This window comes from Vombatus ursinus, unplaced genomic scaffold (genome assembly GCF_900497805.2).
Source record: "Vombatus ursinus unplaced genomic scaffold, bare-nosed wombat genome assembly UNPS02014791.1, whole genome shotgun sequence".
Taxonomy (NCBI): domain Eukaryota; kingdom Metazoa; phylum Chordata; class Mammalia; order Diprotodontia; family Vombatidae; genus Vombatus; species Vombatus ursinus.
The window spans coordinates 8,779-25,639 of record NW_020954569.1 but is presented as its reverse complement, the minus strand read 5'-3'; the positions used below and the strand labels follow the sequence as shown (position 1 = coordinate 25,639).

The window sequence follows — 16,861 nt, the reverse complement described above, 5'->3', positions numbered from 1 at the left end:
CCAAGTTGCCTTGTGACTCGGGAAGGAGTTAGCATAAGCAGTAGAGATTTGGTCCTTAATGCCATTCATAGAGACCCCACTCAACTTTGTCAGTTCAAAGTTCAATTCTTCAATGTCTCATGTAGATCCAAACTGAGGAAGAGCTAAGCAGTTCATATCTATGTCTATCCATCTATCCATCCGTCTGTTGATTTCTATATCTACATATGTATATATGCATTAAATTAGCCTCAAAAATTGATTTTCAAAAAAAACTCCAGCTGATCATGAAAACTTTTAACAGCTTTTCCACAAATTGCTTATGTTTCATAAAGAAGTAGAATGCAACTAGTACTGTCTTCAGTGTCATACTGTTTCCTTACCAAAAAAATGAAAATGGACAAAATAACATTTGAGTTCCCAGCCATCTCTAACACTTGATGTTATCTAGGACCTAACTTCTTTGACACTCTGGAAATAGGCTCAGGATCATTTACATCAGACCTGCATAACATTGAGCCAGCCAAAGGATTTCAGGCGGCCTGGAGAAAATGTAGGGCTATGCATTGAACACTCTCCTGTTTATCATGTGACTTGCGGCGACCAACCGTCATCAGTCTGTCTCTAGTCCAACCTATCTGCGTAGAAGAAGTTAACGAATTGTGCAAGTCTGATTTACATGGTCAAATTAAATATCCAGGATACCGAGCAAAATTTAATAGTTTGTATTCACATAAGAAATCTCCAAAATTTTAGTGAAATTTTAAGCTATTAGAGCTTAAATACCTCCAGCCCTAATAGTTTAAAACTGCAGCAAAGTTAAACTTTATGGTTTACAAAGTGCTTTACAACATTTTCTCATTCAATACTCACAACATTTCTATGAGGTAGGTGCTATTATTATCTCCACTTTACACATGAGGAAACTGAGGCACCAAATAGTCTACCAAAATGATCACTGTTCCTTTGAGTTGCTGTCTAATTTCTTTTTCACATGAACTGTGAACTAAAATTATGTATTTGCTTTTTTAAGGTATATATAAATTTAAACCAACAGAGCCAAAACTACATTCTTGTCTGTTTTTTCTGAACTTTCTTCTGTTTTTTCTTTATATTTTAAATATTTCATTGATACATTTTTCTTTTCATTACTATCACCATCCACCTAACCCTTTTTTATTTTTATATTATATTTTTTCCCAATTACATGTAAAAACAGTTTTTAACATTTGTTTTTTTAGTTTTGAGTTCTGAATTCTTTCCCTTCCTCCTTTCACCCTGCCTTGAGAAGGCAAGCAATTTGACATAGATTATATATGTACAGTCATGCAAAACCTATTTCTATATTAGCGATTTGTGAAAGAAAACAAAGACAAAAAGAAACCCAAGAAAAATAAAGAAAAAAATTAAAGTATGCTTTGACCTACATTCAGATTCCATCACTTCTTTCTCTAGAGGTGGATAGCATTTTTCATCATAAGTCCTTCAGAATTTAGGTAGAACTGTCATTGTATGTGTGTGTGTGTGTGTGTGTGTGTGTATCTTTTCAGCTTACCAGCTTGGTCTACCATTGGGCAATTAATATTTTCCCAATTATTTAGATTTGGCTTTATTTGTATGTGAAAAGTGTTTTGTAATTGTGCTCATATAGTTCTTGGGTTTGTCTTGGCAGGTATAAACCCAAGTATTTTATATTTTCTAGTTATTTTTAAATTGAATTTCTATTTTTAATCTCTTCCTGCTGGACTTTGTTGGTAATATATAGAAATGCTGAGGTTTATGTAGGTTTATTTTATATTCTGCAAATCTGCTGAAGTTATTTTAACTAGTTTTTAGTTGATTCTTATTGTTCTTTAAGTATACCATCATATTATTTGCAAAGTGATAGTTTTGTTTCCTCATTGCCTACTTTTATTCTTCCAATTTCTTTTTCTTGTTTTGTTACTATAGCTAGTATTTCCAGCACAACATTGAATAATAGTGGTGATAATGGGCATCCTTGCTTCACCCCTGATCTTATTGGGAAGATTTCTAGCTTATCCCCATTATAGATAATGCTTACTGATGTATTTAGATAGATACTACTTATCTTTTTAAGAAAAGCTCCATTTATTCCTATGCTTTCCAATTTTTTTAAAAATAGGAATGAGTGTTGTAGTTTGTCAAAAGCTTCTGCATTTATATTAATTATATTAATATTTATATCATTTTTGTTGTTTTTATTATTGACATGGTCAATTATGCTGATACTTTTCCTAATATTGAATCAGCCTCGCATTCCTGGTGTAAATCAATCCCCCATGATCATAGTTTATGATCTTTGTGATATATTGCTGTAATCTTTTTGCTAGTGTTTTATTTAAAAATTTTAGGATCAATATTCACTAGGGAAATTGGTCTGTAGTCTTATTTCTCTGTTTTTGTTCTTTCTGATTTAGGTATCAGCACCATATTTGTGTCATACAAGGAATTTAGCAGGATTGGAAATAATTGTTCTTTAAATGTTTGGTAGAATTTACTTGTGAATTTATCTGGTCCTGGTGATTTTTTTCTTAGTTTATTTATGGCTTGTTCGATTTATTTTTCTAAGATATGGTTATTTAAGTATTGTACTTCCTCTTCTTTTAATCTGGCCAATTTATATGTTTGTAAATGTTTATTTATTTCACTTAGATTGTCAATTTATCAGCATATAATTGGGCAAAATAGCTCCCAATAATAACTTTAATTTCATCTTGATTGGTGGTTCATTCATCCTTTTCATTTTTGATACTGGCAATTTGGTTTTCCTCTTCCTCTTTGTTTCGTCAAATTATCCAATAATTTATCTATTTTATTGCTTTTTTCATAAACAATCTCCTAGTTTTTTTTATTAGTTCAATTAGTTTTATTAGTTATCTTATTTTCATTTTTATTAATCTCTGATTTGATTTTCAGGATTTCCAGTGATATTTTATTAAGGATTTTTAATTCATTCTTTTTCTAGTTTTTTTTTTAGTTGCCTGTCCAACTCATTGATCTGCACTTTCTCTGTTTTATTGATGTAAATGTTTAGAGATATAAATTTCCCCTAAGTACTGCTTTGGTTGCATCCCACAAATTTTGGTATATTGTCTCATTGTCGTCATTCTCTTTAATGAAATTATCGATTGTTTCTAGGATTTGTTCTTTGACACACTCATTCTTTAGGATTAGATTGTTTAGTTTCCAATTAATTTTTAATCTATATTCCCATGGCCTTTTATTGAATGTAATTTTTATGGCCTTATGATTTGAAAAGGATGCATTTAATATTTCTGCTTTTCTCCATTTGGTTGTGAGGTTTTCATGCCCTAATAGATGGTCAATATTTGTGAAGGTGCCATGTACAGTAGAGAAAAAGGTATACTCTTTTCTATTCCCAATTTTCTCCTGAGGTAAATCATATCTAACTTTTCTAAAATTCTATTTATCTCTTTAACTTCTTGGTGTATTTTTTTGTTAGATTTATCAAGTTCTGAGGGAAAGTTGAGGTCCCCCACTAGTATAGTTTCACTGTGTATTTCCTCCTGAAACTCATTTAATCTTTCCTTTAAAAATTTGGATGCTATACCATTTGGTGCATATGTCTTTAGTACTGATATTACTTCATTGTCTATGGTGCCTTTTAGAAAGATATAGTTTTCTTCATTGTCCTGTTTAATGAGATATACTTTTGCTTTTCCTTTGTCTGAGATCGTGATTGCTACCCCTGCTTTTTTTTTACATCAAATGAAGCATAATGGATTCTGCTCTAGTCCTTTATTTTTACTCTGTGTGTGTCTTTGTTTCAAGTGTGTTTCTTGTAAACAATATATTGTTAGATTCTGGTTTTTAATCCACTCTTTTATATGTTTCTGTTCTATGTGTGAGTTCATCCTATGCACACTCAGTTATGATTATTAACTATATATTGCCCTCCATTTCCCTTACCCCCTCACCCATGTGTTCTCTCTCTCCCTCTCTCCTCTTACCCTATTCTTCTGCAAAAGTCTGTTAGGCTTCTGACTACTGCTTCCCTCAATCCACTTCTATCAGCCCCTCTCCCCCTTCTCTTGTTGCCCTTTCCTCTTACTTTCCTATAGGGTAAGACAGATTTCTATACCCAACTGAGTGTGTTTGTTAAACCTTCTTTGAACCAATTAGAATGAAAGTAAGGTTCAAACATTGCTCCCTCCACATCTTCCCCTCCACAGTAAAAATATCTCCTCTATGTGAGATAATTTAACCCATTCTTCCTTCTCCTATCTCAGTTCATCCTTCTTTTTCACCTCTTAATTTTATTTTTTTTATCATTCCACTACAGTCAACTCACACTTGTGCCCTCTGTTTATGTATACTCCTTCTTACTATCCTAATAAGAATAAAGTTCTTAGGAGTTACGTGTATCATCTTACCATATAGGAATGGAAATAGTTTAACCTGATTGAATCACTTATGATTTCTTGTTCATGTTTACCTTTTTGAGGCTTCTCTTGAGTCTTGAATTTGAAAGTTAAATTTTCTATTCAGCTCTGGGCTTTTTATCACGAATGCTTGAAAATCCTCTATTTCATTGAATATCCGTTTTTTCTCCTGAAGGATTATGCTCAGTTTTGCTGGTTAGGTTATTCTTGGTTATAATTCTAAGTCCTATGCCCTCTGAAATATCACATTCCAAACCCCCAATCCTTTAATGTAGAAGCTTCTAAATATTGTATTATTCTAGCTGTAGTTCCATGATATTTGAGTTTTGTTTTTTTTTTTTTCTGGCTGCTTGCAATATTTTCTCCTTGACCTGAGAGCTTTGGAATTTGGCTATAATATTCCCAGGAGTTTTAATTTGGGATCTCTCTTAGGAGGTAATCAGTGGATGCTTTAATTTTGATTTTACCATCTCACTCTAGGACATCAGGGCAGTTTTCTTTGATAATTTCTTAAAATATGATGTCTAGGATCTTTCATTAATCATCACTTTTCGTCAGTTCAATAATTCTTAAATTATCTCTCCTTGATCTGTTTTCCAGGTTAGTTGTTTTTCCAAGAAGACTATTCACATTTTCTTCCATATTTTTCATTTATTTTTACTTTGTTTTTATTGTTTCTTGATGTCTACGGAGTCATTAGCTTCCCCTTGCCCAATTCTAATTTTAAATTCAGTAAGTACCTCTTTTTCCATTTGGCCAATCCTACTTTTTAAGGAATATTTTCTTCAATGAATTTTTGTGCCTTGCTAATTCTGCTTTTTAAGGAGTTCTTCTCTTCAGTACATTTTTGTGTCTCTTTTACCATTTAGCATTTAGCATTTACCATGGCCAATTCTGGTTTTTAAGGTGTTATTTTCTTCTATCTTTGTGCCTCTTTTACCAAGCTGTCGACTCTCTTTTCATGATTTTCTTGCATCATTCTCATTTCTTTTCCCAATTTTTCTTCTACTTCTCTTTTTTTTTAATTATAAAATCCTTCTTGAGCTCTTCCAGGAATTCTTTTTAGGCCTATGAGTAATTCACATTTTTCTTTGATACTTTGCATATAACTGTTTTGACTTTGTTGTCTTCTGAGTTTATGACTTAATCTTCCCTGTTACCATAGTAACTTTCTATGGTCAGATTCTTTTTTTGTGGTTTGTTCATTTTCCTAACCTATTTCTTGACACATATTAAAGTTTCTATTATATTATATATATTAAAGGTTCTATTAACATGGTGAAGGAAGAATTATTCCAAGACCTTGGGGCTTTTCTTTAGGCCTTTATTTGCTTCTGTTCTCAGAGCTAGCTCTGGGGGTCTGTAGGTTTTCAGTTCTTCCAAGGGGGTATGATCTAAGAAGAGGTGTGGTCACTGATCATCTAGTCTATACTCTGGTTTGTGAGTGATTACAAAAACTCATCTCTGCCTTGGAACAGTGAACAGGGACCATATCCCTACAGCTAGTGAGTTAGTGTTCCTCTTAGCTCTGCAACTGTGACTCAAAACTGTTTATGGGCAATGTGGCAGAGTCCTGCACCCAGTGTCAACAAAGTGTCCTTTGCAATCTCCTTCTGACCAGTTGTCCGACCCTCTTACCACCTGTGGGTTGAGAGTTCTTGAAGCTGCTGCTGCCACTAATGAACCACCTCCAAGGCCTGATGCTGGCACTCTGGCACTGTTGTGCTGTGGGTATGTACTTGGCTCTAGGTCTGACCACCATCCCATTGAGACTGACCTTTTCTGCTCACCTCCTAGGTTGTCTTGGGTTAGAAAATTGTTTCGCTCTGAACTTTTGTTGGTTCTGCTGCTACAGAATTCAATTTGAGGTGTTATTTCAAAGTTGCTTAGAGGAGGATTTGGGAAAGCTCAAGTGAGTCTCTGCCTTTACTCTGTCATCTTGGCTTCACCCCTCTACCTTCCCCTTCTAAATTAAAAACTGTCTTGTAAAAGTAAACAAAATAGAGAAAAGCAAATTCACACATTGTCCCAATCTGAAAATATATGTAGAATGAGAAATACATTTTCATACTAGGACAATGTATGAATTTACCAAGAAGTAGGTATGTAGAATGCTTATTTCTGCTTATTGTCCACATAGGTTAGTACACACATACTATACACATTAGTAGATCCTATTTGTATGTAACAGAGGTATTAAAGGTTTTAAATCTCTACTGTGAGGCTGAAAAAGGATTGTGTCTATAGGAAGCTAGCACTGATCTTAAGACTGAATAGAAATTCATCTAACTACAGAGGAGTGGGAGTTCCTGCCCTACCTTAAAACCTATACCTTCATTATCCTTGCCTAGTGGGATGGGAAAAGGGTATTCCTAGAGACGCAGGCATCTGATTCTGAATTTTTGTTTTTATCTAATCACAATTTGCTTTCTTCTGGAAACTGCATTCTACATGGCAGAAGTTAATCACAGAACATCAGAGCTAGAAGGGACCACAGAGGCTGACGCACGCCTGACAAAGAAGGCTCTTCACATGCAGTTGGTGAAGACTTCTCATGAGAGAGAAACCATTACCTTATAGGGCAACTCATTCCACTTTGAAGTAGATCTAATTGTTAAGTGCTTTTTCTTTGCATCAATTTTATACTGGTCACTGCTACATCTGTCCTATATTCCTAGTTCTGCCCTCTGGAACCAAATAGAACAAATCCAGTCCCAACCTTCCATATGACAACCATTCAGATATCCTGTCCTTTTTAAGTTTTCTCTTCTCTAGTCTAGAATTCCCATTTCCCTCAATGGATTCTCATTTGCTATTATTTTGAGGCCTTTCACCATATCATAGATATCTTTCTATTGAAATACTCTATAAATGCTCATCTTTCTATAGATACTCTCCATTTTATCAATGTGGCAACCAGAATTCAATGTGATCTCTACATGTGCTCTGACTAGGGTGGATCTCAGTCCTGGACATTATCAGTTTTAAAATGAAACTTAAGATAAAAATGCTATTCCACAGGGTGGAACTGGTTCTCATAAAAAGGAACTAATGGCCATTCCTTATGCATTCCTTCATTGCTTGTCTCCCTGTTTTAATATGAATTGTCCATCACTGATTGTTTTCAAATAGAACAATTTTGGAAATTGTTACCTGCCATCCACTTAGCTACTGGGGAACGGTGCCAAGTATTACATATACACATCAATTCTTATAATATCTTGAATAGGAATAGCTACTATTATTGCATAGACATTGCTTAAGCATATATTTACACAAACTCATAGAATATTAATGTTGGAAGGGACCTGTCCCACTCATTTTACAAGGGAAGAAATAGACCAAGGGAGTTTGCCAAGTTCATGCAGCTGAGTGGTGTGTGTAGGTATGTAAATTATGTCTAAACATCACTACAGAAGATGAAGAGCCACGAAACACTTTGCCCACCTGTCTTTCACAATTCATCATCAGGCAAATTCTGAGGCTAAATATTCAATGTCATTCATAATACAAGACTAATTCCAAAGGCAGGTAGAATCAGAGGATCTAAAAGTGTATTTTAGACTCGACTTTATGATCCAGTATTATCGTATTGTTGTCCAAACAAGCAAAGAAAAAATTTATCTTGGTATTCAAAAAGAAAAACGAATATTAAAAAAAAAAATAGAGCCATGTTCTGTTCATGCCTACCGCATAGTAATTTTTTTTTACAACACAGTAATTTCTGAGGAAAGAATTCCTCCCCAGCCCCTCGATTGAATTCTTCTTTATAACAGAGATATACAGTTAAGCTCAAACACTCCTTCTAAGGACTAAAACAGACATTCTATGTGCACTATTATGTCCTAATACTCTGTATGTACCTGGGCTTCTCTGCCATGAGGAAGGTATTTAGTATCAGTGGGAGGAAGCTATGTTTCATTATATGTTCCCTGGATCTTCACTGGTTTTTCAATTACTCTTAGTTGAGCTCCATTTGAATGTTTTTTTTTTAAATTTATACAGATGGAGTCTTGCATATTGTTCTTTTGGTTTTGCGTATTTCAATCTGCCTCTGTTTGATTTGTTTCTCTGTGTTTCTCTGAATTCTTCATTTTGTCTTTGCAAAAATGTTACTTTATGTTCACAGACCAAAGTTTTTCAGACATTCCCCTATTGATGCAAATCGATTTTGTTTCCCCTTTTTTGCTATCACAAAGACTGCTACTATGGCTATTTTGATCCATTTGGGGAGTTTGTTTCTCTTTTTTACCTTGTTGAGGTATATACACAGTAAAAGAGTCACTGGGTCAAAAAGAAAGAACAATAGAGTCATTTTTCTTGCACAATTCCAAATCCATCTCCAGAACTGTTGAACCAGTGTTGAGTTCTAGCAACATTGAATCAGGATATGGGTCTTCCCACAGTCTCAGGATATGTGTCTTCCCACAGTCTTTCCATTAGCTGTTCTCATTTCTTATCTTTGTCAATTTCCATGGTGGGAGGTGAAACCTCAGAACTGTTGTAATTTGAATTCTCTGTCAGTGATTGTTTTCAAATAATCACTCTATTTTCAATTGGAAATTGTTCATACTCAGCTATTGGGGAATGGTGTTAAGTATTATATATTTATGTCAATTCTCACAATATCTTGAATATTACATTTTTACCAATGATATTTATGCAAATGTTTTGCTCACTTAAATTCCCTATTTATTCTGTTTTCACCAATTTTGGAATTTCTAAATAATTATATACTGCTATCTCTGTGCTACTAAGATTATGATAGTTCACAAATTGAATATGTTCATTTCTTTTCCTAAAATTGACAAATATTTACTATTTTTCTCTCCCTCCTTCTTCTATTTCTAATTCCTCTCCCCAAAAAAAAGAAAAACAAAAACTTTGTAACAAATATGCATAATCACGAAAAAATACAATTCTAGGGGCAGCTAGGTGGTGCGATGAATAGAGCACCAGCCTTAGAGTCAAGAGGACCTGAGTTTAAATCTTGCTTCAGCCACTTGACACTTACTAGCTGTGTGACACTGGGCAAGTCACTTAACCTCATTGTCTGACCTCCAAAAAATACAATTCTGTATTGGCCACATTTAAAAGTGTATCTCATTTTATGTATTAAGACCACGACTTCTCTGTTAGGGGGTAAATATCATCCTTTATCGTCAGTCCTCTGGAATCATAGTAAAGCAATGTGTCTATCAGAGCTCTAAAGTCTTTCCAAGTTGTTAATTTTTACAGTATTATTGTTATAGTATAAATTGCTCTTCTGGTTTTGCTCCTTTCTCTTTGCATCAGTCCATACAAGTCTTCTCTGGAACTGTCCTCTTAGTCATTTCTCTTTTTAATATCACTGAACAAATATTTTTTTCTTTTCCTTTTGTCCCATAACTCTAGCTGGAAAATACAATCACTTACGGGAAGTTGAGTGATTGGACTCATGAAGACATGATGGAGATGTATGATGTGCAGCTGTACCTCCCCAGATTCAAGCTAGAGGAGAGCTATGACCTCAAATCGACCTTGAGCAGCATGGGGATGAGTGATGCTTTCAGCACAAACCATGCTGACTTTTCAGGCATGACTGAGAGAAAAAATCTATTCTTGTCAGAAGTTTTCCATAAATCTTTTGTAGAAGTCAATGAGGAAGGTACTGAGGCAGCAGCGAGCACTGCAGATGAGTTTTCATGGCGTATGAAATTCCCTTCTATGACATTCAATGTGGATCACCCATTCCTATTTTTCATTAAGCACAATAAAACTAATAGTATTCTCTTCTATGGAAGAGTCTGCTCCCCCTAGATGCTGCCTCTCACTCATGTAGCAAGAGCAACTTCCTGTTCTAGAAATGCACCAAAAGATAATATTCATTCAACCTGGAAAACCCCTTGACCACTTGGCTCTCCTTTATGTATCTTAGTTAATAAGGAAGTCATGATATAAATAATTTTGAAATGTGGCATGTTATAAAAGTTGCCACCTTTGAGCACAGTTAATACCTGGAACTATAATTTAGATTTTTATAACTCTGGCATTTCTTGCTATATTGTTATGGCAAATTGCATTGTCTGCATTCTCTTCTTTTAGCATTTTGTGTTATGCCATTTGAGGGACTCAGACCTTCTTGATCTACCTACCTGACATGGTGGCAACTATTTACTGGATCATTTATCTCTGCTTTGCCTGTTTAAAACTTATCCATCCATCGTTTGGCCAAATAATTAAGAAAAAGAACCACCAAAGTCTTTGTCTTGTGACACAGGTTCAGATATATCAATTTATTAAGTAATTCCCCAGAGCTGATGCTCCCTGATAAAGAAAAATGTTTAAGAACGTCAGTTGATTTTTCATTATATGCTATAGACAAATTCCTTCCTTTTTTAGGCATGTGAGCTTTTTAAGAAAGTGGTAAACAAAATGTATGTTATGACATGTGATTAACATCAACCAGTTAAGTAAGCATTTGTTGAATGCCTATTATATGCCAGACACTGGCCCCAGATGATGAATCTTTTGACCAGAGGACTTCCTGAAGCACATCACCTAAAGTGTGGAGGTGGTGTAAGCTCTGCAATTGTTGCCATTAGCGAGACAGACAAAATCACTGACCTTTTGAAATATTGATGTATGAGTATCATGTTCTTGAGTAGTACTATTCAAATTCTTCTTGACTATTAACTGGTTTTGTGAAAAGTCCCTAATTCAAAAATGTTTATTAGTGGTTTTACCAGGTAATATTCTATTTCTGGAGACCTACTAGAGTCTGCTAAGTTACCCTTTTCCTATTAATTTTAGAAGCATCAAAACAATTAAATCTTTCTTGTTTATAAAATGTAAATATTAGACAAATGTCTACTCTTCCATTTAAATATGTGGGCAGCTGTAACAGGAAAATGCCTCCTGAAGAAGACATGGTGCTGTATTTTTAAAGGAAATTTTATTGTTAGAGTATCACAGTTACAATTTTATGGACTTTTAAACATGCTTTATTTGTATACTCAGTGTCTTATATTAATGGCAGTCAAATAAGATGAGTAATGATTCTATCTTTTATGGTGATGTTTTGATCAATTTAGTCACTTAGGGATTTTATATCATTTTGGTGTGGGAGCAGAGACAGGTAATGCATAGACTACAAGAAAAGACAACCAGGCAAGAGTAAAGAGAACACCCAGAGAAAAGTGGTTTAAATGGGCTCAATTTCAGAAACATCAAAGTCTTTCACAGTTGATCATCTTTACAATATTGCTGTTACTATTTATGTTTTCCCGGTTCTGCTCACTTCACTTTGCATCACTTCATATAAGTCTTCCCAACTTTTGTCTTTTGCAACATGGCTAATATGGAAATATGTTTTACATGACTTCACATGTATAATTGATATCATAGAACTTGCCTTCCTAAGGGGTGGGTGGGAGAGAATTTGCAACTCAAATTTTTTTAAGATGAATTTTAAAAAATTATTTCCATTTAATTGGGAAATGTTTAACAAAATAAATAAAAATATATATTTTAAAAATAAAGTAGAAGTAATTATACCCTACATGATTTTATAGAAGACAGGCTTCATTTAGCTAACAGGTTTTATTGCAATTAGAGTGACAGGTCTGCTAGAGAGAAAAGCCAATGAAATCTATTGACTTTACCACTATTTTTGGATTCTATCCATATAACATGTTCTTTCATTAATAAACTAGAAAGATGCAATACAGGAACCTATTATGTTAATTTTGGGAGTTCTTGAATGCCAGTTTCTCTCTCCCCAATGCAATTAATAGCTGAAATAGTTTTAATCAGGGACAGAGAAAGCACAAATCATCCACTTCTAGTCTGCCCATGTTGTGCAATACTAGAATAACTCCATGATCTCCTCAAGGAATCACCTTCCAATGGTACAGATTGCAACACATCTGTACCTTCACAGCCTATATGATTCTTGTCTATTCCTCTCATCGGGTGTCCTTAGTGAATCTACTCAATAAACTTCAGGGCTCCCACCAGGCCTCACCATTCCACACTGACCATTGCAGCTCTCAAAGACTGTCAGAGCACCTCAATAATTCATCTACTTGAGTTCTCCTCCTTTTTCAGTTTTATTGAAATCTTTTAAGTTACATTCCTGCAAATCTTTTAAGTTACATTTTTTTAGAATCCCTAGAGAGGCTTTGAATACTGAGATTTGATGAAAGATCGTTTAAAAACAAGAGACTAAATCATACTACTATTAAGGGTACAAATGATGGAAACTCAGGACTGGTTTTATGATTTTGATGGTAGGGAGAGTTCCTGGAAGAGAAAATTCTCTCTACCAATGCAATAGGTACCCACTCTGCAAACTTATAGTCTTAGTCACTTGAAGGCACAAAGTTGTTAAGTGACTTGCCCAGGGTCATCAGCCAGCAATGTGTAAAAGGGAAAACTCAAGCCCAGGTCTTTCTGTGACTCTAGGACCAGCTCTCTATCCACTATGGCAAGTTGTCTCTTACAGCATTAAGAATGGTTTAATGTATAGTGTGCTTTCACATTCATTGTTTCATTTGAGCCTCACAACAGCCTAATGAAGTAATGCAAGGATCATGCTTGCATTTTTAAAGATATGGATAGAAAACCTCCCAAGAGTTTTTACTTACTCACTGAATACATAATGCATACTGCTTCCTGATACAAACAAAAACATGTTAACACTTGCAAAATTTCATTCATTTTGAGGGTGGTCTATGGAAGCATGTGTTAAAATTGTACCTTGTTCTGGTTCCCTTTTATTTAGTATAGTAAGCTTATAAGTAGCCAGTATAAAATAACAATCACAGGAAATAAGATTACAAAGGGGAAACTAGAAGTCACTTACAAGTTGTTGAATAGATCAAAAGCCTATAACTTGCCAGAATATATCATATATTAACTAAAAACACATCCTGGGATTATATGCTAAATAAGGGGAAGTCATCTAAGCCTTGCTGTCAGAACTTTTTGGTCCTATGATATCAAAATCTCAGATATGCTCCAGGCATCTGCAGTAAGACCAATAGAGTACAAAATGATGCTGATAACTTTGAAATGATATGGACATGTTCATGAACTAACCTCAAGGTGGTATAGATAGGAGTCTACTCCTCAGGCGCTATAAAAATGAAACCCAAATTCCTTTTTTTTTTTTGGCGAGGCAATTGGAGTTAAGTGACTTGCCCTTGGTCACACAGCCAGTAAGTGTTATGTGTCTGAGGCTGGATTTGAACTCGGGTCCTCCTGACTCCAGAGCCAGTGCTCTATCTACTACGCCACCTAGCTGCCCTGAGATCCTAATTCCTGTCTCTTCTCCCACCAAGGACTTTTCCATCTCCATCCAGATCCACGGTCCTGAGTGCTCCCAACTCCAATCCATGGTTAAATGAGTAACTGTCTTTGCCTCTCCCAGTCCTTATTCTATTCTCCATGCTGCCTGCCTTACTCCACCACCCTATTCCCAGTCCTCACACCATCTGCCTCTACTATTGCTCCGCTCCTGTGCCATTTGTTCTGTACTTTCTGTGTTGTTTGCCATTACGCTCTCTGTGCCTCCATTGTAATAGTTGAAAAACTCGATGAACATCCCTTTAAATCCAAACTAGTAACCCCAGATATGAAACACAAGTGGTCTGAAGGGATGAAGCATTGCCAAGTATTCAAGCAAAATACAGTCCCCTCTTGTTTACCATTGTTATCCCTGTAAATCTCAACCTTTATCTATACTTGGAAGGATTTGCTGAGATCAATGATGTGTCCATAACTTTCTAGGAAAAGAGATGCCGACAGTGAGGGAAAGAAGAATGGAGTGCATAGAGATGATTACCGGTCCCATGGGAATTGATGAGGTCACTGAGTATATACAGAGAATAAATGTAAAATCTTATGCTCGGCTTTGAAAAAAATTAACTTTATAAATACAAGATATAGAGATACAACAACCAGCAGTTCTTGCAAAAAATAACCTGAGGATTTTAGTGGATTTGAGCAATGTCAGTATCATATTGTAACCAGAATAGTTAACGGGCTTCATGAAGTGTGCAATGGAATAAGGGGGTTGTTGTCTCACTGTGCTCTTCCTAGTCAGGTTACACCTGGAGTACTCTTTTCATATTAAGGCTCCATATGTTAGGGAGAATATTAATAAGCTGGAGAGCCTCCAGCGCAGGGGAACCGGGAGGACAAAGGGCCTTGAGTTCATTCTCCATGAGGATCAGTTGAAGGAATTGGGGATACTTGGAGAAGAGAAGTCTCATGATAACTATCTTCAGGTTTCTGAAAGATTGCCATGTGGGAAAGAAATGAGATTTGTTCTCTTCAGACCTAGACACAAGCACCAATAACAATAGATGTAAGATGCAGAGGCCAACTTAAGTTTGACATTAGAAACAACTTCCTCATGATTTGACTTATCCAAAATCAGACTGCTTTGCTTTGGTTGGTAGTAGGCTCCTCTCATTGGAGGTTCTGCAGTAAGATCAAATGAACTTTTGTTGGAAATTCTTTGGGGGATGGGCGATGGGTGGGAGTAGGCTTCACACTAGGCTTCCTTCTAAATCTGCAATCCTGTGATTCTGTGATACATAGGAGCCACCCACTGGCATGTTCTGGATAACATTGTTTCACAAGAGTGTCAGAAGCCTGGGGTGGTTATGATTTGTCTCAGATCACACAGCTCATAAGAAGCAAAGCTAGGACTTCTACTCTTAAGTTTTCTGATTCCAGGTCAGTGTTCTTTCCATTCCTCTGTGGGACCTGCTCCTTCACTTAGACAAAGAATGTCACAAGGACTTCACCTTTATGTGAGTCCCATGATGGCACTTAGTTTAAACAAAGGGAAGTTTTGAAATATGAGCACAGCATCATTCTCCAGTCAGTTATTTATTCATGAATGGATCCAAGTGCCATGACTAAATCTTTTCAGTCAATGAAGACTTTCAGTTTTGGTGGGGCTTTTTTTTTCCCCCAGCCTTCCTTTTCTAGTTTAACAACACCAGAGAGAAGATTACATTTATAGGCTGTAGTTTCCTCTCACAAATAATCTTACATTTCATCATTTACACAAATGATATCATACTGGAAAAACTCAGTATCTAAAGCTTGAAGTTGTACTATTATTAGAAGAGTGTGCCTGCATTACCCATCAGGTTTGTTAAGACAGGAAGTTATTTGGGAAGAAATCCTAGTGGTACAACAGCAGTCCTTTCCCAGCTAGTAACTGCTGATAAAGTCAGCTATTATTGATGAATTTGATTTATTTTTAGTTTCATTACAGGAATAGGCTCCCTTCTTTAGGAAAAGCTGGCCCTAATGCTAAGCCAGACTAACACAAGTCTCTTAAATCTAGGTTACCTGCAGATTTACTGAATAGAATGAGAAGACTTTATCATTTACTAGCAGATAATTTAAAAGAATAAAATAATCATAAGATTATAAGGTTTTTCAAAAGGTTAAATGTCCATTTCTAGCAGAAAGGGAGGTTGACCAAAGTCTAAATCCCCCTATATAGCAGAAAACGAAGTTCACCAGAGGCTAAGTTCCCTTTCCTGGCAGCTGGAGAAAGGTTAGCCAGAGGTTAAGCCCCTTTTTCTCTTGAGTTAGAGTCTAAGGTTGAGTAATAGACCATTCTAAGGAAGACAGGGGATGCCTGCTAACCACTGACCTCAAGTTTCTCTTTCCCAGTGTACATTCTGGTTACAAAAGGTAACACCTGAAGGAAAGGAAGTCTGGCATAGGATTAAGAAAGTCTGGGAGAATCTAACTAGTCAGGTGACCTGCCTTGTCCAATAGAATTACATTCAAAACAAGTTTCTGTAATTTTTCCAATTCCTTTTTTTTTTTTTTGGTTTTAAAAACCACCTCTGTAAATCACTCCTTATCTCTGACTTCTGAGGAGACAGGTGACCTGATTTAATATGCAAATGCTAGATTTACAAATTAAATCATATACGACTGGGTACTGTCCACAGTTTATTTCAGGTAATCAATTTTAATATTATCTAGATTTTTAAACAGTGTTTAGCTGGCAGAATTGCACTGGATAAACATTTAGTTTTGCTTGAGAAAGGGAGAAAATGATTTGAAGAGGAATAACAAACACGTAAACTTTTAGGGAAATTTCTAACTCAGCATAAACATAAAAATTCATCATTCTAACCAAAGTGATATGTAAATTGTTTCCTGGTTACAACTTGTAGGGAGTGCCCTAGAGATCTATCCTTAATCCTATGCTACTTTAATTTTTAAATCAATGACAAGGAGAAAGGCATAGATGTATACTTAAAATTTGCAGACAACACCCATCTAGGAGGGTTAATTAACATATCGGATGACAGAGGCAACAAGCATTTAGTTGGTGTTTACTAAGTTTCACAGCTTGGATTTATAGGTGATAATGGCTGAGCAATAGATTTCTCCCTAAAAATAGCATTAAACAAAGACTATGTGTAGGGGACCTA

At 35.5% G+C, this 16,861-nt stretch overlaps 1 protein-coding gene across 1 annotated transcript in view; it reads left to right on the top strand.

Annotated features, from left to right (window-relative positions):
• Positions 1 to 11,453, top strand: part of LOC114048221 (serpin B10-like) — a 33,123-nt gene extending 21,670 nt beyond the window's left edge. The window contains exon 8 of the mRNA XM_027869147.1: positions 9,798 to 11,453. Coding sequence (XP_027724948.1) covers positions 9,798 to 10,202 — 405 coding nt within the window. The 3' untranslated portion in view covers positions 10,203 to 11,453. The remainder of the gene's footprint in view (positions 1 to 9,797) is intronic.
• Positions 11,454 to 16,861: the final 5,408 nt, after the last annotated feature.